The 24,387-nt window shown below is 43.2% G+C and overlaps 1 protein-coding gene across 1 annotated transcript in view; it reads right to left on the bottom strand.

Moving 5' to 3' along the window:
* The window catches only part of LOC308613062 (phosphatidylinositol 3-kinase regulatory subunit gamma), an 84,856-nt gene extending 81,775 nt beyond the window's left edge, over positions 1–3,081 (bottom strand). Inside the window, exon 1 of the mRNA XM_081226002.1 lies at positions 2,292–3,081. Coding sequence (XP_081082128.1) covers positions 2,292–2,397 — 106 coding nt within the window. The 5' untranslated portion in view covers positions 2,398–3,081. The remainder of the gene's footprint in view (positions 1–2,291) is intronic.
* Positions 3,082–24,387: the final 21,306 nt, after the last annotated feature.

Below are 24,387 nucleotides of genomic sequence, written 5' to 3'. Positions count from 1 at the left end.
TCTATCACACCAGTCCAGGCAGGAAATAATAAGAGCTTGATCTGGGACAGGAACTAGGAAAAAGGCAGACACAAGACATGCTGCAACCTCTTCACTAAAAATTAACTTAGTTTTAAATGTTTTGAAACTTAATTTACCACACAAAACAAGGTTGTTCACATTATTTACATTAAAAACCATTCACTTCATAGGCAATACTTCAGCATACTCAAGTGTGCTTCCTTTTTAAAAAGCTGTTAGGAATAACTGACTGTATTCTACATTAAGACTATAAAATGGGTAATAAAGAGCAGCATAACCATACTTTCAATATTCTGATTAGAACCACAGTATGCAAAATTTCTTTTAAGGATGAACATTTTAAACTCAAAAGTTTATTTCCATGGAATACACAAAGTTTGGATCAGAATTTTCTATACAATCTTGTAAGACCCACACTACTACATAATTATAATAGTTCACTTTTCTTAAAATCATTTCTGGACAACTCAACTCAACTCGGTCTACACTTCTACCAGGCCCATATTTTTCAAATATTAGTGCCTTCTTCATTTTCTCCCCTCCTCCCCACTCATCTCTCCGCCCAACAAATTCCCTTTGTATGTCTGCAAGGCAAGATACTATGTGATACAGTATGATTCTAAGGCAGTTCCAATATATAATTCTTATAGTAACAGAAATCTAGAATTATTAACCTTACTTTTTACAGGAGAGGAACCAATGATGTACTAAATTTCCATTTATGTGAATGATAAATGCATCTAATAGAAATGATGCTTTACCATTAGGGGGAAACAAAGGGGGAAATACACACAATAGATGGGTGGCAAATCTCACAAACTTTGCAAAATACAAAAAAAGCTGCATCTGGACTGCAGTCACAATTATAAAAGCAAATAAAGAAGGCTCCAAAATGAAGGGAAAAGAAAAAATTCTAAGTGATCATTAAGAGTGAAAAAGGTTGATTCAATATTAGTACTAGTATTTAATGTAACATCATTTAACACTCCATCTCTCTATGACTAGTTGAAAAAAAAACAAAGAGGATAATTCACTGTTCACAAGGACACAGGAAATAATTTCTACATACATGCTATAAGACAGTTATACTTCATTACACTTTCATGGGCTCAAATCCTTTCAAAGGCTTCCAAAAACACATAGTCTTATGATAACTGAGATTCCCCAATGACACACAATTTATTCTGTAGGCTTAGCTATAACACATTTTTTAAAGACATAACGAATTCATCCTCAACAAAAATAGTCACAAAGGCCCTCTACTTATTCAAAAATCATTACATAAAGCACTGTATATAACTGCAAACAGGGTTTGAAAATCTGACAGCTAATAATCATAAAATGGGGTAGACTTCAAAGAAAAAAAATTACCCAACTTTTCCATTTTTCCTTCCTTTTCCTTTCCTACCAGATACACAAAATGTCTGTAAGGATCTCAGACAAAGCTCTAAAGTAAAAATACAGTATATGTATACTTTACATTATATATACTCAAACCTATCTCATATATGTACACATCACATATATTCACACAAAAAAGGTTTCTCCTTTTTTTACGCTAAGAATTGAAGTTATGTTAAATCTTATCCCATAAATGAAGTTAAATCACCATAAATTAAAGAGTAATAAAACAGGGCACGTAGATCTGAGTGACTATATTCTGAAAAGAAAAACCTCAGACTAAGGCCTTGACTGAATAAAAACGCCCAATCCCTGAAAATCACTAACCGGCATTCAGTTTCCGTGGGAGAAAAAGGGGGTCTTAAAACGAATCATCACATAGGTAACCCAGTTTCAGAAGTTAACGAACGTAAAACACAGCGAACCAAACAAGACAAACGTACGAAATGACAAGCTTTAAAGAATTTCCCCAAAGGGAAAGACTGACTTCAACACTGGGATATAAAGCATCCTTTGCAGGTAGAAGAATCTTTAATTGAAAAAGAAAAAAGGTGGGGGGCGGTGGTGAAGGGTACGACAAAAAACCGAACGACAAGCAAAGGCAAAGAAGTAAAAGAAACGGGTCTCTCCTCCCATCCCCCACCCCAGCCCCCACCCCCACTCTCACAGGACAATAGGATCGGGGTCCTAACTGAAAACTTTAAACGTGTAAACCAGAAGCAGTTTTACTGCAGCTCTAACTGCAAATCTGCCCCTCATCCCGAACCTAGTTCACCCAAGAATACTTCTGCCCTGAAAACATCACCAAGGTTTTGTTAAACACAAATCAGACCCATCACAAGATTCTCTTTTTTTTTTCTCCCAAGTACCTGGAGGATCCATTTCAATATAAAATATCAGTTCTGTCGAATAGGGCATCATCACCTCCCTCCAGTCTGCGTCATCGCGGTCCATACTCCACACCGTATTGTACATCGCGCTGTCAGGGGCAGGTCGTCAGGAAATATATAGAAAGCATATATATTTTTTATCTGCTATTTAAAAATCTAAAAATATATATCTGTAAAAGTCCCACTCGGAAATGTACTTCGGGGTTTCCAACGGCCGGTACAAGTCCAGCCAACTACCAGGACAAGGACGGGGTCCTCCTCCCCTCTCCTGCTCCGGCAGCCAGCAAAATGCCCCCCGAACGTTTAATCTACGGGCTTTTCTCCTCGAAGGGGTATAGAAAGGCTTGGGGGGCGGCGGGCAGAAGTGTTAAAAAGCGGCTTCCCCAAAATCCCTCCTACACAGTCGTTCTCCAAAGAGAAAAGCTCCCACCGCCTTCAAATCTTTCCGCGGAAGCCACTTTTGTGTCCTTCGAGAGAGGGAGAACAGAGAGGGGGTTAAAAGAACGCGCTGGGAGAAAGGTGGGTAAGTGACAAAGGAAGGCATAAAAAGGAGGTTGGGTATTGCGTTCAAGTTTCGGGGTCCCACTGGTCTGCGGGGAGAAATCCCCTCAGGGGCCAGGACTCGGGCTCCGTTCCGGTCGGGCTCGGAACCGAAGCTGCTGCAGCCTGGGGATGGGGGCCCGTCCGAGAGTCCAGTTAGCTCTGCTTGGCAGTGCGCTCCCGCCCGGCTGCAAGAAAGCTCGCCAGCGCCGGCTCCCCTCACGCTCTGCCCTGACTCAAGCCACTAGAGTTTCATTTTAACGGCGCGGAGGGGGGACACCCTCCCCCGCCCCCACGCTCTCCCGCTGAGGTGCCACCTAACCGCGCCGAGCAGGGGGGATGGCCAGCATCGCCACTGCCCCTTCCATTCTATTCCGCCTCGAAGTGTTGGGGCTTCTATCAGGTGCCTGAGAGACTGGTTAGGAAGCTGTCCTCCGCCTCGGCTATCAACTCTCCCCACCGCTCCCTAGGCCTCGGCTCCTTAACCCTCCAACCTCTCTCCCCCCAGCCTCAATCAGAATGGTAGGGCCCGGGCGCTGGCCGCTCGCCAGGAGTCAGTGCCGGGAGCACGCGAGCCGCGCGGGGAGGGAGAAGCGAGAGGGGAGGTTGCGGGGGGGGGGAGTGGAAATGAGAGGATGAAGTGGCTGGTGATTGGCTGAGCCTGGTTGCCGGAGCCCGGAGCCTGCGTCTTTTGTCTGCCTTGCTCCAGCTGAGGAGCGGGAGACGGCTGCGCGCCCCAAGCGAGCCAATCAGGAGCCAGCCGACGCCGGCCGGTGAGGCGGCGATTGGTCGCAGCCCAGTTACTAAGCGGGACAAAGGCAGAAGGGGGGAAGAAAAGAGGAGGAAAAAAAAAAGAAGAAAGAAAGAAAGCAAGAAAGCGCAAACGGCGGTTACTGACAGGCTCGGCGAGCGCTCAGGGGCTCAAGCTGCCCGGAGACAGGCGGGGCTCCCGCTGAGGCTCGGTCCGCCCGGACGAGTAGGAGAGGGGGAGGACGGCCTGGCGCGAGACACCTCTGCCCGGAGACTGGCCGCGGGGGAGGGGAGCGGACAGAGAGGGCGCGTGCTGTCACTTGGCGGGACGCGCGCTCTTCTGGTCCTTAGGAGGCCCCCGGATAGAGTCCCTCCCCACGGACCTCTTCTCCGAGCTGAGACAGCCCGCCCCACCCCCCATGATAAGTTGTCAAATATAGCAAAGGTCCACAAACCCACTTGCAGGACCGTGCTGCTGCTAAGTGAGAGGATGTGCCCATGGGCCCCGTGCAGCCGTCCGCGGCCTTTACCTGAGCCCAGCCGCGACTTCTCCCCTTGAGCAGTGAGGCACTTCTTAAGCAGGTATTTCGCGGTTACCCTGAGCTTTCCACCCCAGGATTTTTGAACCCAGAGGGAACTGCCCACACCTGAAATAAATGGCGGAACGCCACAGCAGGCCCCTCAGCTCTAGTGCTCAAGCCGGAAAAAAATGCCTTGCAATTACAGCGCGTGTGTGATTTTTGAGATAAATCACAGGTGTTGGAATCCCTCGCCAAAAGGGCTCTATTCTGTTTCCCCGACAGATGCCTTTCCACATACACCCAATCCCTACACCCATTCTTAAAATGCTGAATATTTCCACGCATTTCAGAAACTGCTAATTAACTTGCTGGGGGGACACGGAATAGCCAAAAGCAGATTTGTGTCTCGTGAAGCTTGTGCCTGGAATTGCCATTCTGCATACCCTGCAATACAGTCTGGGGAGGCCAAAAACTGCTCTTTCCTCTTTACACAGGAGTAACGAAGCCCATTGTGTTTGGGTTGACAACCTGATTAAAGCCCTAGCAAAACCTCCTACCATGAGTGGCTCTGCTGTATTGACATGCCTGTGGAAAAGTTGCCACGTTTCATCCTCAACCTCCTAAAGTGGTTCTGCCTTCTTTAAAGGTGCTCTGAGTTGAAACAGTTCCTGGGAACAGTCAAAATGTGTATGGACTGGGTATAAAGTCATGGGTTAAAAAGAGCCAAAAAGAATGAATGGACAGGGTTGAGCTGAGAAAACATATCAGGATTCTTATATGCTTGCTTGCTTACATTTCTGAAATCCAAATGTGATTCTGGAGCCAAATCAACCTGGGACAGGTCACATTAATTTGAATGTCCTGAACCATTCCTCCAGGTAGAAGATACTGGAAGATCAACCCTAATTTGTGGCTGGTTTCCCAGCAGGCTCTTTACTTCACTGTATCTGGGAGCCAGAAGTACTCACATCTGATAACTCAAAAAGCAGAACAATCAGTCAAGGGCAAGTTGGTTTATTTTTGTTCACCGGTGTCCCTGTGCATTCCCAAACAAAATGAAGGTGAAGAGAGGAAGTGTGGAAAAGATAATAGCTTTCAGATTTCCATAACAGCTTTTGCCTGGACCACTTCTCATGATTTAGTGATGGGGATTCAATCTCCAATGCACAGAGCAATCACCCAGGCCTTCCCCACAGCTAAGGCTTTGGGAAATGTAGTGAAGAAACAGCACAGTATATAATGTGTGCTCAGAACTGATACATTGAGTAAAGCTGTGTGATTGAACCTTGCCACCTAAAATCATATGACCCAACTGTCCAACAAATAAAGGAGGCCTCCAAAGAATAACAGTGATGCAAGAGGCAACGATGAATCAAGGGGAAGCACACTTCCTTCAGATGGACTTGAACCAGTGCCCTGCCATGGTGGGAAGTGCCTGTTATATGATGTTGGCTTTACTTTCTTTCAGTTGAGAAATAGAAGTGAGTTTCTGACTACTTGTCACCAAACCGCCTCAGGCTCTTTGGCAAAGGTAGACAGTGTTAGCTCTGGTGCCCTGGATCATTTCCATCCTGGAGAATTATATTTGGCCTGGGTGTGGAGTAAATTCAGCTGTAAGAGCTCAAACTCCTGGGTCACAACCTGCTACTTTGGGAGTTGTTTTTTCCCCTTTGCCTCCTGCCTTTTTAAAATTTAAAGTAGTCTTAGGTAAATCACAAAATCTGCCTTCATTTATATATCTGTGAAATTGGAGATTACCTTCAGATTTATGCAAGCTACTTAGTTTATTGTGAAACACTCTGAGAATGAAAAAAAATGCCACTTAAGTACTTAGAATTAATAGTACCTTTCTGTAACTCCAAACAGAGTGTCCTTCACTTTTCACCCTGCTCTTGTCTTGCTATGAAACAGTTCAAATATGCTTCGTTTCCCCCTCTTTATTTCAGAGGTGGGTGAAATATTTCTTCTGCGCACTGAATATAGGGTATGATCTCAGACCTCTCTGTGCCAGCAGAATCAGCCTGGAACTCAGCCAAAAGTTCTTCGTGATTAAAGGTGCCATCTGAGCACATGATATTTTTTTTAAAGCCTTGCAAAATGGAAACATACTTTTATTATTTTTTTAAGGTCACTGGCTTTAACACAGAACTGGCTTTAGGCTTTGGGGAGGATCAACTGGCCTCAATCCCCCTCTTTTTTTCCTTTCTCATTATCTTCCCTTCGCCACTTGTCTTGTGATAAGGCCACGTCCGTGCAGCAAAATAAACTCATTTAATAAATGGGATTCCAAGAAAACTCTACAAATTATCAGTTGCAGATTTTAGGACCTCCCCAGCCACATGCCTTATAAGTTGGGGGTATATCAAGTTTTTATGGAAAAGTTTGCCTTTACAATGTAAAAAAAGGAATGCTAGTAGATCTTCTAGAAAGACATCTCCCCTGGGGATGGATAGTCATCTCTTGAGATACCAGTGTCTAACATCTTGGTTTTCCATTTTTTTAGAATGATACCCCTTTTATTTGGCATTTGTAATTTTTTATTTCTCCTCTACGTCTTTCTTGAAACTTGGAAAACCATGGTAGGGTTAATCCTATCAGCCCAAGGCACTGAGAAATTATGACATTAGATGAATGAGCAGTTTTCATAGGAGTGGCATTTCTCCAGATGCTGCTAAATTCCTGGGCTTATAGGGCTCTGTTTGAGGGCTTCCTCAGACCCTTCAGCACATGATATAGATCTTCTCCCCACTTTGGGTCCTCCTTCAGCTTTGGAGATCACCAAAAAAGCAGGTCTCTCTCTCTCTAGCCTAACTTGTTCCCCTCTTTTTGGTGTCTGCCCTTTTAGCAACACAAGGGCCACCTGGATGGTACGTTATGCAAACTTCCCCTCCATCAAGGCAACAGCTTTCAACTCAGCTCTCACCAGGAGAGAGAGAGAGCAAATGAGATCCAAATGATAGGAACAATAGTCCAGGCTGTTTCACGAGGGCAGGGCACAAACAGGGCAGCTGGTGAGCTCTGCTACCTCATTTAATCTCCATAACCCTGAGGAAGTTTGTGTTTATTCTCCTTTTACAGATGAGGAAATTGAGACCCAGAGCAGTGAGGAGACTTGTTCAAAGTCACACAGCCACTCAGTAGCACAGCCAGCATTAGAGCCCCAGGTCCTGATGCCTTTCCCACTATACCACACAGCTTCCCACCCCTTCATTCACTTAGCGAATGTTTATTGATGCTTCCAAACACTGGGGATACAAAAATGAATATGACAAAGTGCCTAACATTGAGTCCAGAGTCCATAGAGAAGGAGACCAATTATATGCCTGTATTTATAGAAGTATGCTATAATAGAGAAACTGACAAAGTGCTATATGAGCCCCCAAAACAGTAATGATCTCTGCCCACAATGCAGCTGAGTAAAGGCTTCCTTGAGGAGGTGATATTTGGCCTGCCCCAAACTTCTATGCACCTGCTTTAAACATGTGGTCTCTTTACTTCTCACTTTGTCCAATCCGTATGATTAGCTCCAAGCCTGAAAAAGTTTCACTGAAAGCTGACCCAAAGATCAGATCACCAGAGTCTTTCATTATCTTTAATCAGGCTGCAACAGCCTCCTCATAATCTCCCTGCCTTGCTTCTTCCAGTTCATACTCTACAAAGTTAGAGTGATGGCTCTAAATAAAAAATCTGGGCATGTCACTCCCTTGCAGAAACTGCATGGTAATCCCATTTGCCCTCAGGATAAGGTTTCAGTCTCTTAGCCTGGCATTCAAGGCTTTGATGGTCTAACCCTTGCCTCCCTCTCCAGTCTTTTCTCACACATTTCTTCCTGTCACTCCTAAGAACTAGCTATACTGAAGTACAGCATTTCTCAGAAAATTTCTCCTCCACACAATACCCTCCGCTAGAAACTTGCCAACTCCCACTTATGTGCATCCTATTTCGAAGATTGTGCTCACTCAGCCCCCTGCACTGGTCTCTGTACAGCCCTTAGCACACTGGGTTCAAAGTGTCTGTTTCCAGGTCTAACTGTCCCCTCCTGCTCTTGGAGCTCTTCATGGGTGGAAAGCATGTCCTCAGACCATCAGTGCCCAGCATCAGGCCTGGTGCACAGTGCATAGCCGATGAATATTCTTTGAATGAATAAACAAAAGTCACAAGAAGAAATGAAACTCTCCAAGAAAGTTCTGGGGCTGTCTAAGTTCAGGTTACCCTGATAATCCTTTCTGTAGTTCCTCAGCTGATTCCCATTTATTTGGACAAAAAGAAAAAATTTTAACTGTACAGTTTTTGGTTACAGAAGTGTGAGGGGCAGACAGTGACATCTCTCTCCTGCTGGGTGCCTCTAGGGTCTTCACCACAGACACTCAGTTCCACTACCCTTTTATTTTATCAGCTGTGAATTGTTAGCAAAATTCCAAGCAGCTTGTAGAAAATTCAGAAAAACTCAGCAGTGAGAAGAGGAGCTGGTTTCATTTTCCAGGCCAGCTCATTTCTGAAATGTAACACCATATAGAGCTTTAAAGTACGCTCACTTCCTGTGGTCATTATTTCAATAGTTTGGAACAATTTGTAGTTCATGCCCCCTTTCTGGAATGTACAATAATCTCCCTGTAATTCCAGGGTCTCAAATCTAAAAACTGTCTTATATGTTTCATTGTAGAGGGCAAAATCAGTCCAGTTCCCATATTGGACAATTTTGGTTTAAAAAAAAAAACGAATAGCATTTTTCATTGCTTCTATGAATAATAAAATCACAAACATCCTTTAGAAATATTCTATAAAATCTATGCATTAAAAGAAAAGTTGGGACTTCCCTGGTGGTCCAGTGGTTAAGACTCCGTGAGCTTCCACTACAGGGGGCACGGGGTTCAATCCCTGGTGGGGGAACTAAGATCCTGCAGGGTGCAGGGAAGGAGGGAAGGAGGGAAGGAAGGAAGGGAGGGAGGGAGGGAGGGTGAGCCTCTTGCAGCCTCCCCAGACACCTCTGCATGGGCATCCTTGAAATCTGGGAAAATGATGCAACCTCTAGGGCTTAAAGATCACCATTTGAATAAGAAAAGTACAGGCATGGAATGTAAAAGGCTTGATCTTCAGATCTGAGAATTTGACTGAAAAAAGTGATACACCCACAGTGACTTTGTTTTTAATTCAAGGGTAGAGACTACCTTGTATTCTGCTCATCTTACACTTCTTGCAAAGGAAACGCTCTGCAAAGATCACTATTATTCCCCAAACTTCATCCAGGATCCTGTTGCTCCCCTCTCAGTACCAATATGTGAAATTCTAAATTATGCAATGTTAGGGCTAAGTAAAGGCACCTAAGGTCCTGATAGTAGAAGTAAAACACCTTAAGTACTCCTAGCATAAGGAACTGGGAGTTCTAAAGCAATATACTTTCATATAGTGAACAAAAAAAAATTTAACTGGTCATCACATATATCAAAAATGTAATATGATAATTGCACCTAAAGTAGATTTATTAAATGTTAAAGGTGGAAGGGAAGAACAATCCAAAATGACAAGCTCTTTCAGTTCAACTGAACCCCTTTCACGATCTACAGTTTATGCTGAGTACTCAGTAAGATGCTATTTCTGTCCTTGTTGAGCCCATCATCTAGTAAGGGAGACTCATGTGAACAAGCAATAATAGTTTCACTGACCTTTGTGCTTTTTTTTTTTATAAATTGAAGTATAGTTGATTTACAATGTTTCAGGTGTACTGCAAAGTGATTCAGTTATGCATTCTTTTACAGATTCTTTTCTACCATAGGTTATTACAGGATATTGAGTATAGTCCCCTGTGCTATACAGTAGGTCCTTGTTGTTTACCTATTTTATATACAGTAGTGTGTATCTGTTAATCCCAAACTCCCAATTTATCCCTCCCCCACAGCCCTTGTGCTTTTAAACTGGCTAACTCTCTTGAGGTCAAAAGATCAGCGCAAGACAGCCTCTATTTACCCTCTCCATCTTCTTCTCCAATAGCTCTACTGTTCCTTAGCCTCTTTCTCGTCTCCTCGACTGTTATCTTAACGTCACACTCCTCACTGATTCTGTTCTTGCAGCACTGACTTCTGGCTGTGTTCCCTAACCACAGCTCATATGTGTCCCTTGCCTTCTTTTTCAGGACAATGGAGGAATATAGCTCTGTATCCTACCCTGATATAGGACCTTGTGGTTGGTGTTTCTCCTGAGTTCTCCCAGGACCCTGCAAACAAGAACCAGACAATATTATACCCATGAATTGCTCCTTCTCTGAAATCTCAACTCAAACAGATAACTCTCTCCAACCCTCCCTGACCTTTTTTTTTTTTTTTTTTTTTTTTTTTTTTTGCCAAGCATAGGCATTGGAGGAAAATGATTACCATCTCATACCACGGTAGTAAATAGTGGTCCCCAAAAAAGATCTGTCTAAGTCCTAACCCTTCAGAAGCTCTGAGTGTGATCTTATTTGGAAAAAGGGTCTTTGCAGTTATAAAGATCTTAAAATGAGATCATCCTGGATTTAGGGTAAGTCCTAGATCCAAAGGCAGGTATCCATATGGAAAAAGGCAGAGGGGATTTGAGACACAGACAGAGGGGAAGGCAATGTGAAGCAGACGCAGAAATTGGAGTAATGCATGTCCAAGCCAAGGAACACCAAGAATTGCCTACAACCACAAAAAGCTAGGAGAGAGGCATAGAACAGATTCTCCTTCGGAGTCTTTAGAAAGAATCAGTCCTGCCAACAACTTGATTTCAGACGTCTAACCTCCAAAATTGTGAGAGAATAAATTTTTGTTGTTTTAATTCACCCAGTTTGTGGTAGTTCATTACGCTAGCCCTACAAAACTAATACATTGCCTGATAACTTAATAAAGACATTTTAATATCAAGACATAGAAAGAAAGAAAGAAAGAAAGAAAGAAAGAAAGAAAGAAAAAAGATATAGAAAGAATATAACTTCAAACTAAAGGATCATCCTTCCCAAGAAATGACCTTAAGTCACTTTAAATATAGTGTTCAAACTGATGAAATGTTGTTATAGACTAGCCCCAGTATTCAGAACCTCAGGCCTAACCCAAGGTGTATCTTTTTAACAATTTTCTCACGATACCTTCAACTTTGTCTCCCCTGTGTCCTTCCAAACAAGTCACCCTGCTGAAGCCAAATCCCAGACCAAAACAAGAGTCCTGCTTCTGCTCTTACACTCAGGCAGCTGGGGCTTAGATAAAGAAAAACCAAGTTTACCAAGTTCGCTCTGGGCTGGTCTCTGGTCATAATTGGGTTTCCTTTTACTTAATCCTCAATGTGCTCTCTCCAATGTTCCAAACCTTCACCACTTATCTCAAATGACTACACCCCACCCTCAGATCAGTAAATATAACCTGGCCTTTTACTTCACAGAGACCATCAGGCAAAATGACCCCCCTGCTTACATCCCCTCCAGAGCCTATAAACTTCTACCATCCTTGCTTCCTTTCCTCCCTCTGAAGCAGCATGTCTTTCCTCCAACTGAAAGCCGATCACCCATTCTGACCTCTGGTAGCACCCACATCAACCTCCTAAAGCATCCCTTCTCCTGTCTACCCAAATGCCTACTAGATAGCCCCAAAACACCTCAAAATCATCATATCTAAGCTGGTTCCTTTTCTAGTTGGGTGACAGGGCCAGATGGGAATACAGGCCCACAAGGAAAAGAGCATGTACAGATGCCCAGAGGAGAGCATGTGTCTCTTGGGAGCGCTGGAAATAGTGCCACAAAGGATGTAGAGGATGGTGAGGGATGAAGCTGCAGGGCGAAGAGCCTTGTAAACCAAGATAAGGAATGCATTCTTTTTTTCTTTTTTGGCCGCACCACTCAGCTTGCAGGATCTTAGTTCCCCGACCAGGGATTGAACCTGGGCCCTCAGCAGTGAAAGCGCAGAGTACTAACCACTGGACCGCTGGGGAATTCCCAGGAATGCATTCTTTATGCTCAGAGCAATGAGGGCAGATCTGTATTTGAGAATCATTACAGATTGCAGAGTGAATTGAAGGGACAAACTGAAGACCATTTGAAGGCAAAACATTGTTAAAACAATGTAGACAAAAGATGGAGAGCCCTGGGTAGATCTGAGAAATGTTTAAGAGGTAGGAAAGGCAACACTTGGTAGTATTAGGTAACCAGCACATCCCCAACCTAAAAAACGGCTCACTGCAAAATGAGATTACAACTTTTCTGGTTGAGAATCTTTCTCTTTATTGGTAGTATTTTCCTCCTCTGCTTTTCTAGGTGATACACTCACTTCTGGGACCTCACTGGGTGGATTAACCAGCCCCGAGAATACTGTTTATGGGTTAAGGCTTGAGGGTGTGAGTGGATTGATGACCCAGACTGGTTGGTCAGTTGCCCCATTGTAGTAGACACCTTTTAATACCTCTGGCCAGTTCACCATGACATTTCTCTCCTCAATTTGTACATGACCTTGCTGCTGGCCATAGTTGATGGGACACAGACTGAGTTACATTTTCTGTCACAAATATTTGCAAACAGTAGCCAACACAAGAACTGGTCTCTCCAGGGGTTTGGATGTGTAGCATGGAATCTCTGGAGCTGGCCAGTGTTCAGAAAGCCAAAGAAGGATGAAGAAAATGCTCTGAAAGGAGCAGGGATGAAGAATGGAAAGGACCTAAGCAGTAGTCAACTTCTTTTTTTTTTTGGCCGCTCAGCATGGTATACAGGATCTTAGTCCCCTGACCAGGGATCGAACTTGTGCCCCCTGCAGTGAAGCACAGAGTCTTAACCACTGAACTGCCAGGGAAGTCCCCCAGTAGTCAATTTCTTCAGTCTATAGCCTCCTAATGCCCAGCTTTGTCCCTGTTCTAAGGTCAGGCCCACCTCTAACATTTGCAGAGCCCAGGACGATAATATAAATAGAAGCACACATACCATATGTCAAAATACTTAAAAGTTATAAATCAAAGGAACAAACCATTAAGTAAAATATATTCAATCCTCCTATCTTGCCAAATATACCTTCATGTAAACCTGGAAGACTAGGTTCAAATTTAGAATTCATGGGGCTTCCCTGGTGGCGCAGTGGTTGAGAGTCCACCTGCCGATGCAGGGGACACGGGCTCATGCCCCAGTCCGGGAAGATCTCACATGCCGCGGAGCGGCTGGGCCCGTGAGCCATGGCCGCTGAGCCTGCGCGTCCGGAGCTTGTGCTCCGCAAAGGGAGAGGCCACGACAGTGAGAGGCCCGCGTACCGCAAAAAAAAAAAAAAAAAAAAAAAAAAAAATTCAGAATTCATGGATTCTTAGCGTTCTGACTCCCATCTCTTTTCACCCCTGGCTTCATCCTGCACTGTGAAGGGGATCCTTGTGCACATGTCCAAGCCCCTTCCATCCATTCTGCTACAAATAGCAGTCGCTTGACCACCCCTTGGGTCTAAAGGTACTGACATTGACAATGCTGTCTGTCCTTAGGAGAACAGATCCAGGGAAAAGGCCCAGTGCAGTCCTGGAAACAGGCTTGGGGCCATTTGGGTGAAGAACTCCAAAAGCATGGTCTAGAAGAAGGAACCGAAGCCTCTGGGTGGGTAAGTTCCCTTGGCTCTACTGATTTCTCATCCTATGAGGAAAGGTGGGCTCAGGACCCTCTAGACCCTGTCCTGGGCCCCTCTTTCTCAGACCTAATAGGGGCTGCTTATATGAATTCTTTGTTTATTTAAGTAGGCTCCAACTGGATTCTTTTATTTGCAACCCAAGAATCCTAAATAAGACTGATGTCTTTACCCTCTCAACCACTGTCCAATTTTCTCTCTCTGTTCCCCATGGGGCCTCTGATAGTGCCTGGGGGAGGGTTTCCTCATGAACCCTAATGCCTACCAAGTGGGCCAGAAAAAAGGAGGGTTCCCCCATCAGTGGTAAGTTATTTTGGTCAAGCACTGTGACTGTCCTCTCCCACTCTCAGGCTATATGTTATACCTCCAATTAGCTATTTTGAGCTTAATGGGCAGCCCCAAATCCTAAAATAGCATTTTATTTCATTCTTGCATTTTTGGCACCATACTCAACATCATATCAGAGTTTATGGACCCCGCCTCCCACCTGATTTGGGAGTCCTACAAAACGGAAGGGCGTTCAGATGCCAGGCGGCCAAAAATGTCAAATGTTCGGTACTATGCTATTAATCAGGTCTTGAAGCCATCTCTATTGGAGGATGCTCTGGTCCTATTCCTTGGGAAGTTTTGAGTATTTTCTTTGGAGAGAACCCCCACACACATTCGGCTTGGGTCCTGCCTATCATTCCTCTCTCCAACTCTACACTCACATTGAAGATAGTAATGGTCTGCCCTGGACCACACAGTCAAATGCCACTGTGATCACAGTGTCCAAGGCCTGTGTCAAAGCCTGATTCTCAGTGGCCCGTGAGTATAGACAGTGAAGAAGAACCACCAGCATGCTTACAGATCGATAATAGTCAGGTACCAGAAGAAACCAACTTAGTACTGGGAAACACGTGGGCAAACGAGATGTAGTCTAGCACCTGACACATCCGCTCTCTCTCTCGGAATGTACCTGTGATTTCCCACTTTTGATCCAGGAACTCTATTTTTTAAATAGTGTTGCACCTCACTATCAGACAGACTTGATAACAAAAACTATAAACCTTCTCTCTTCTTCATTCTTTTAACATAATACTTACTTAGATGCCCTCAAAACTGACATCAGCGTGGGTCAGCAATTGCTAGGACAATCCTGAGCTAAGGAGCTCAGCAAACTTACCAAGGCCTTGAACTCTCACAAGGGAGTGATGGATTTGACTTCCTTCTGGATTTTAAGCTGACTTATGAATTGGTGAGCTGGGTCTGTCCTGATAATGCCACGTTAGAATACAAGTGAATTCTGCAATCTTGGAAGAGCTTTTCATAAACATTATGAATATTTCTAGTTTTTCATAGTTGATGGGGCAGAACTAGTTGTTAATAGAGATCTTCTCGTGGCCTGTTCTTACCCTCATGTGACATCACATGTCATCCTCTTTTACTGAAATCAAGTAAAATTACTTGAGTTGTAAAGTTTCCCAAGCAGTCTAGTATCACTATTGTATTAGTATGACTTTTTCGGATGTGTGACAGAAAACTAGCTTAATCCAAATAAACATACCTAAGTAGAGGTGCTCAAATAATGCCAGCAGGAACTAGATTCATTCTCAGTTCTCCTTCCCTCTGATGTTCTCCCAAATGGTGACAAGGAAAGCTTCCAGCAGCCCTAGGCCTACATTCCACATGCTTAGCAACTCCATCTAGCAAAGTGCAAGTTTCTCCATATAGTTACAGAAAAATTCTGAGGGTTGAGTCTCATTGGCCTACCTTGGATCACATGCTCACCCCTGAACCAATCACTGAGCCTAGTTAGATGGAATGTTCTAATTGGACAGTTCTAGGTCATGTGGCACTCCTGGAAGCAGAGTATGGGGTCAGCTGCACCCACCATACATAGATTGAGAATTTAGATTGAGAATTGGGGAGGGCAGTTTCTTAAAGAAAATCTGGGCAGACCAAAAAATAATGTTTACTACTCTTTTTTTTTTTTGGCTGTGTTGGGTCTTATTTGCAGCACGCGGGATCTTTGTTGTGGCATGCAGAATCTTTCATTGAGGCACGCGGGCTTCTCTCTAGTTGTGGTGCTCGGGCTCTAGAGTGCCTGAGCTCAGTAGTTGTGGCACGTGGGCCCAGCTGCCCTGCAGCATGTGAGATCCTAGTTCCCTGACCAAGGATCAAACCCACATCTCCTGCATTGGAAGGTGGACTCCCAGCCACTGGACCACCAGGGAAGTCCCCATGTTCACTACTCTTGAAGAACCATTCTTCATGCTTTTCCAAGGTTTTAGAGAACATGAATATGTGTGTATATATATAAATAATGAATATATAAATATTACATATAAATGAATAAATAAACACTTCCAGATAAATTCAAATGACCAATCACTTTCTCCAGTAACCTCTGAACAGTAACGGGGGTTCCTGAAACCCCAATCCCTTCATATTGGTAGACCTACACAAGACAGATAAAATCTACCCTGTTAACGTCCTCTGCAGTCATAGGGATTTTATAATACTTGCTCTGACATCCAATTCTGGAAACAACTGACTCCATAGGAAGTGGCTAAGCCATCCTGTATAAGGAAAACAGTATGCTGGACTATTTTAGACTGTCTATTCAGAGCCAGGAAATCCACACAAACCCAGAATTTACTTGATTTTTTTCTCTTCACTATCACAAAAGGGAATCTGTGGGATATGGAACCCAGAGATGATGCAGTTAATCAGTAAATCTTTAAGGTGATCTAAAAGATCATCCCTTTCAGACAATATAGACATCCTGCACTATTTTCTAAAGAGTCTAGGTTTCCAACTTCAAGCTTATGCTACTTCCCCTAAGCCCAGTCACAGTCCATTCTTAAAGAGAGAAAACTATTCTTGGTTTGGGCCTTCCATGACACCTTCTATTTCCTCCTTTTGAATTTTAGGAATCCCCCAAATTAAAGCTTAACATAGAGGACCCAGAATGGAAAAAGGGAGGATGGGAATTTGGGGCTCTTCCTTGCCTTGATTTTCCTGTGGCTTCCATTCCTGCATGAGGGTTGAACACAACTGCATGCTTTCGGTAGACACTTTAAAGGGTCTGGACTTGATCCCTATAAGGTACCTACCTTTCTTGAGCACTTCCAGGGTCCAACATATAACCACAGATTTTTCACTCCTTCCATCATCTCCACAAGTCCTGTAGGAAACTCAAGCTTCACAATCACTACTAAAACAAAACCACATCTGACCCGTTCTTTTTTTTTAAATAGATTTTAATGAGTTATTTTATTTGTTTTATTTTTGGCTGCATTGGGTCTTTGTTGCTGCATTCGGGCTTTCTCTAGTTGCAGTGAGTGCACAGCCTTCTCATTGTGGTGGCTTCTGTTGTTGCGGAGCACAGGCTCTAGGCACGTGGGCTCAGTAGTTGTGGCACGCAGGCTCAGTAGTTGTGGTGCATGGACTTAGTTGCTCTGCGGCATGTGGGATCTTCCCGGACCAGGGGTCGAACCCGTGTCCCCTGCCTTGGCAGGCAGATTCTTAACCACTGTACCACCAGGGAAGCCCAGACCCATTCTATTTTCATCATGGAGAATGGCTTGCGTGCTTGCTACTTGTGAATTCACCATCAAGCCGTGCTTAGTACTTGGTGCTCTTCTTGGCTGCTCCTCTTCCTAGTATTTTTCCCTCCACAAGACAAAGATGGGCTCTTCACCTGGCAGAGGATCCTCTTGTGAGGGTTGAAGACAGCTCAAACTCCAGGCCCAACTCCATTCCCTTTCCCTGATGCTCTTCAACCTTAGAAATGCTATAGCTGGGATTTCTTCTTGACCTGGAGCCTCCTCACCCCTCCAGTGTTTTGCCTTTTAGGGGCTCTGAAGTGTCCACCCTCATAGCTCTTTCCCCAAACCTAGAAGGCCATCATTAGGGCTCTCATCTTTACTGTGAAGTCCTTCTGTATAGTAGTCATTGGAGTCCTTGCTGCATATCTATAATCACCTCAATTGACGGAGTTTCCTTCATTCCATGACTTGAGCTGCCTCCCTTCCTCCTTTTCCTGTGCTAATTTCAATAATTGGAAGAACCTAAAAGACTACTATGGGTCTGGCAGCTGAAATTTTCCCCAAAGCCTTTATTTAGGATAGCCCTAGTCCTTGCCTGTTACACAGGGGACTTGATTCACACTGTTTAGAACTTTGGCTCCTGTTTCCTCTGCCTACTATAAGTGTGTCTCCAGGCCCAATTCAAAAGTAGGCATCTTTTCAACATCACTAATTATTAGAGAAATGCAAATCAAAACTACAATGAGGTATCACCTCACACGGGTCAGAATGGCCATCATCAAAAAATCTACAAACACGGACTTCCCTGGTGGTGTAGTGGTCAAGAATCCACCTGCCAGTGCAGGGGACACAGGTTCGATCCCTGGTCTGGGAAGATCCCACAATCCGCGGAGCAACTAAGCCTGTGTGCCACAACTACTGAAGCCTGCACGCCTAGAGCCCGTGCTCCGCAACAAGAGAAGCCACTTCAATGAGAAGCCTGCGCACTGCAGCGAAGAGTAGCCCCCGCTCACCACAACTAGAGAAAGACCCAATGCAGCCAAAAAAAAAAAAAATCTACAAACAATAAATGCTGGAAAGGATGTGAAGAAAAGGGAACCTTCCTACACTGTTGGTGAGAATGTAAATTGGTACAGCCACTATGGAGAACAGTATGGAGGTTCCTCAAAAAACTAAAAATAGAACTACCATATGACCCAGCACTCCCACTCCTGGCCATATACCCAGAGGAAACCATAATTCAAAAAGATACATGCACCCCAATATTCATTGTAGCATGATTTATAATAGCCAGGACATGGAAGCAACCTAAATGTCCATCGACAGAGAAATGGATAAAGAAGATGTGGTACATATATACAATGGAATATTACTCAGCCATAAAAAGGAACAAAATAGTGCCATTTGCAGAGACATGGATAGACCTAGAGTCTGTCATACAGAGTGAAGTAAGTCAGAAAGAGAAAAACAGATATTGTATAACATTGCTTGTATGTAGAATCTAGAAAAATAGTACAGATGAATTTATTTGCAAAGCAGAAATAGAGACACAGATGTAGGGAACAAACTTATGGATACCAGGGGAGGTGGGGGGATGGGATTAATTGGGAGATTGGGATTGACATATATACACTACTATGTATAAAATAGATAACTAATGAAAACCTACTGTAGAGCACAGGGAACTCTACTCAGTGCTCTGTGGTGACCTAAATGGGAAGGAAATCTAAAAAAGAGAGGATATATGTATATGTACACCTGATTCACTTTGCTGTACAGCAGAAACTAACACAACATTGTAAAGCAACTATACTCCAATACAAATTTAAAACAAACAAAAAGTAGGTATCTTTAAAAAATAAAGTAGGCATCTTTTCTCATACCCTCCAATAGAGCAGAGAAAAATATCTGAACAACCCTATGGTTATAAACCCTCCCAACTGCTAAAGTGGTCAGAGTATTTGGCACTCAGGCAACTGATGCTGAGACCTTGATAGCCTTGAAAACTCCCTTTGTCAGACTCAGAGGTTCTGCTCTCACTTCTCCACTACTGGTATCCACTTGTAGTATCTCAGTAGAATTCCCAACCAAAAGCACACTTTCCTCATACCAGGGGTGGCCTTCCCCCCAAATACTCTCAACTTTGGATCTCATAAATCTCTAACCGGAAGGCCTTTCCTTCCCCCTGTCCCCAGGAACTAGGCCAATGATTCTGGTGGCAGTGGGAACTATCTATTTTCATGTAGGAGAACTTCTAACCATATCCAACACTGAAACTCTGTCCCCTGGTATCTCCCTGGGACTGCAGACTAGTTAACATCTTTAGAAACTTGAGTAAGGCTGTGTTCTCTCCCCTCCTGAAGACCTTGCTGGGCCCAGGGACCTAACAGAAGTTTGCACATCTGTTCAATTTCAGGTTTTCCATAGTTCTTTTGAATCCCACAAGTCATAGAGATTTCTGGAAGTCTACATCTACCACCATGCACAAATTTTCTAATGTTTTCTTGGCCATTATCCTAAACATTTATTGGCTTTATTTCTAGAAGTAGTGGTGAGTTCATGGTACAGATATAAACTTTTGGTACAGATATAGACTTCAATAAGATTCATAAAAATTCCAGGTGGAACCCCCTCCAAAATATAACCCACATATCCTCAGCCTCATTTGCCTCCAACTACCAAATGAGATTATATTATTTAATAACCTTTTATACCTAAGTTATTCTAGCATGAACACACACTTCCCTATTTGCAGGAATTAACCCCACGTCAGCTATTTCGGACTCTCTCCAGGGCCTCTTGAGTCCTCAAGAATAAGTTCTTCAATGGCTGGTCATCTTGCCACCATACTACTCTTTCAGCTTGTGTCAGATGACTCCCAGGAGCTTTAATTGGCTATGGGATTTGCCCAAAACCACAGATGTTTCAGTGTTCTTTCAGCACCTTCACACTATCTGAGTTGTCACCCTCCAACTTTCATCCGAGATTTTCACCAAAACATTAGTTTGGGGTTTTAAATATTTCACAATTCTGAATGTGTTCAACATGACAGAACGCTCATTAGACACATAACTGTTTCAAAAGAATTCACCTTTAGGAATTTTATGTAAAATGTGAGATTGAACAGTGTGATGTTAGCAAAAAGGTAGACACATAGATCAATGGAACAGAACAGAGAGTCCAGAAACAGTCCCACACATATATCCTCAGCTGACTTTTGACAAAAGTGCAAAGGCAGTTCAATGGAGAAAGGACAGTCTTTTCAACAAATAGTGCTGAAACAATTAGATACCCAACATGCAAAAAAAGAAAAAAAAAACATACCTCACATCTTATACAAAAATTAATTCAAAATGGGTCATAGACCTAAATGTAAAACCTAAAACTATAAAACTTCTAAAAGAAAACAGAGGAAAAAATCTTTGTGAGCTTGGGTTAGGCAAAGATTTCTTAGATATGATATAATAGAGCAATCTATAAAAGAAAAAAATTGATAAACTGGACTTCCTCAAAATTAAAAACATCTGCTTGCAAAAGATTCTGTTAAGAGAATAAAAGAAAGGTACAGACTGAGAGAAAATATTTGCAAATCACAGATCCAACAAAGGACTTGTATCCAGAATATACAAAGAACTTAGTAACAAAGAACTTAGTAACAAATCACCTAATAAAAAATGGGCAAGAGATATGAACACTTCAGCAACAAAGATATACAGATAGCACATTAAAATGTGCTTAACACCAGTAATCAGTAGGGAAATGCAAATTAAAACCACAATGAAACACCACTACGCACCTATTAGAATGGCTTAAAAAAACATACCCTGACAATACCAAGTGCTAGTGAGAATGTGGAACAAATGGAATGCTCATACATGGCTGGTGGGAATATAAAATCGTATGGCCACTTTGGAAAACAATTTGGCAGTTTATTATAAAATTAAACATAGAATTACCATATGATCCCTGAATTCCACTCCTAGGTATTTACCTAAGAAAATTGAAGTTTTTTTAAAAAGTATTTATTTATTTTACTTTGGCTGCGCTGGGTCTTAGTTGTGGCACACAGGATCTTTTTTTTTAAATATTTATTTATTTGTTTATTTTGGCTGTGCTGGGTCTTAGTTGTGGCCCACGGGATCTTCGTTGTGGCATGCATGATCTTTAGTTGCGGCATCAGACTTCTTAGTTGCGGCATGTGTGCGGGATCTAGTTCCTCAACCAGGGATCGAACCCAGGCCCCCTGTATTGGGGCCCGGAGTCTTACCCACTGGACCACCAGGGAAGTCCCAGAAAAATGAAGATTTACATTCAGACAAAAACCTGCACACAAATGTTCAAAGCAATTTCATCCATAATCACAAAAAAATGGAAATAACACAAATATCTTTTAACTGGTGAACGGATAAACTATGATATGTCCATAAAATTGAATATTACTCAGCAATAAAAAGGAATGAATTACTGATACACTCAACAACATGAATGAATCTCAAATGCATTACGCTAAGCAAAAGTAGTCAAACTCAGGCCTTATGATTCTACCTATGTATTACTCTGGAAAAGACAAAATTATAGAAACAGAAAACAGTGACTGCCAGGGATTGGGATGGAGGGGGGTGTTGACTACAGAGGTGCAGTATGAGGGACTTTTTTAGGATAATAGAACTATTCTGTCTCTTGATGGTTGTGGTAGTGAACTGACTGTATGCATTTGTCTAAACCAGTGGTGCTCAACAGGAGGCAATTCTGCTCCCTAGAGGATATTAGACAATGTCTGGAGACATTTTTGGTTGTCACAACGCAGAGGAGGGGGTGCCACTGGCATCTAGTGGGTAGAGACCAAGGATGCTGCTAAACATTTTACAGTGCAGCAGGACAGCATCCACAGCAAGGAATTATCTGCCCTGAAATGTCAATATTGCCAAGGTTGAGAAATCCTGGTCTGAACCAGAGGTCAGAAAACTACAGCCCAAGGGCCAAATTCAGCCCATCACCTATCTTTGTATTGCCCACAAGCTAAGAATGTTCTTTAGATTTTTTTCATGATTGCAGAAAAACATCAAAAGAAAAAGAGTATTTCATGAAAATTATATAAATCAAATTTCAGTGTTCATAAATAAAATCATGCTCGTTCATTTATGTATTATCTGTAGATGTTCTGGTGCTCCAAAGGCAGAGTTGAGTATTTATGACAGACTGTATGTCCACAAAGCCTAAAATATTTCCTATGCAGCTCTTTACAGTTAAGTCTAAACCCATAGAAATGTACACAAAAAATAGTATATTTTACTTACATAAAAATGTTAAGGTGAATTTTATTTTATTTTGTTTTGGCCGCCCCTCAAGGCATGCAGGATCTTAGTTGCCCCACCAAGGATCGAACCTATGTCCCCTGCAGTGGAAGCACAGAGTCTTAACCACTGAACCACCAGGGAAGCCCCTAAGGTGAATTTTAAAATGTGAAATTATAGATGTCTACACTGAATTACTATAAGCTGTGCTAAAACACACTCATTTCTGTAAATGTGCTTGTCTTTTCTGGTTTTCCTTATAGAAAATAAATAGTAAATAATAGGAATTCATCGCTGGCTGGGCTCTGATGTGAAAGTTTCCTATTTAAAAAATCATATGCGACATCTCTGACCGTGAAGAATTTCATTCAGTCTCCTGGACACAGAGACAGTTCACCGGAGCAGTCATCTGTGGTGAAGCAGCTAATATGCCGTGCACTTGTCATCAGATCAGTAACAGGGTCTGACTGGGTCTCTCTGACTGTGACTGCCCCTGGACTGAACGGGGCATTTAGCACACTGTCCCGGATAAACCAGCTGACCATCACTCACATGGGCCCAAGAGCCTGTCAGTTAGCTCCTGTCCATTAGTCCCTGTCCAAACACTCAAACGCCCTGGCCCTATTACTGCAGTCATGTTATCAGTCCCCTCCAGACCCTGAAAGCGTGATCAGGCATGAGCTCCCGGTCTCCTACCATCCCTCATTTCTACTTGGACAAACTGTCAGTTAATTAGCTAATGTGGGTAAAAATGCTCGAAGCTTAAAAATGCTCAGCTGGGCTATTATGATAATCATCTGCTGGGCCCCCTCTCTCCAACTCCCTCCACTCCAAAGTCAGCCCACAGGACTCCTTGCTGCCCGTCAGTGGGAAAGCTCCACAGGAGGTGGCTGAGTGGTCATTCATGTTCAAGGACAGAGCCTCCCCAGTCTCCTAATATTGATGCTACGGATCCAGCCAACTAGTATCGTAAATCCTGAAGCTCAGGGACTGGATTGGCTTTCTTCTTTTAGAGGAACTGGCAGCATGGCAGATCTGGGTTCCCCCAAATTATCAAATTTTAGTTTTCTTTGATTTCTTTCTTCAGCTAGATAGACCATTTAGAAAGTCAAAACAGCCTTTGAAAAGATTATGTGGAAATCGCAGCATTATTTGCTCCAAGATTACAGAGCTTTATACCTGACATTTCCAGGGCCCAAACTCAATTCTCCATCTCTCAGCTCAAGCCGCTCTGGGAGCCAGGACAAACCCCTGTTCAGAAAGTTGATCCCTGCAGGACAGAGTGACGGCTAGAGTACCCCAAGCTGCTGAAGTTTCGTGCAGTTTTCAAATGCCAAAACAGGAAGGTTCCCAGGGCAGACACATGTTGCTCCTGTCCATCTCCCTTTCCTGAAAGGTATTTCCGTGGAGTGGGACTGAAAGTCGTTGACCTCGATCTCCCAAAGCACAATTTCAGAAGAGTTGAGAGCACAGTTTCATTGTAGTCGTATCTGGGCAAATTCCTACATGTTCCTTGATGACCCTAAGAGAGGAGTTAGAGCACCCTGTTTCACCCTGAATTTCTATCATCCTTCCTCTCCATCTCCATTCCAAAGGCCTCATCGGTACTCATCAGTGCAGTTGTTCCAGCCTCCTGTAGAACCCGTGTTCTATCCCTCATGGGACAGTAGGCATCTTAAGAAAATCCTATAACCAAGTGTGCAGCATATAGTAGGTGCTGTTAATCCTTAGTGACTGATGAACCAACTGCAGCAGGAAGATAATAGGCTAATGAAAGCATGAATCAGAGGAAGAGAACTGGGATGGAGGGAGAACCACAAATCATTATCAAAAAAGAATGGTCAACA

This window comes from Mesoplodon bidens (genome assembly GCF_964165515.1).
Source record: "Mesoplodon bidens genome assembly, chromosome: 2".
Lineage (NCBI taxonomy): Eukaryota > Metazoa > Chordata > Mammalia > Artiodactyla > Ziphiidae > Mesoplodon > Mesoplodon bidens.
This window is presented reverse-complemented; position numbering and strand designations above follow the sequence as displayed.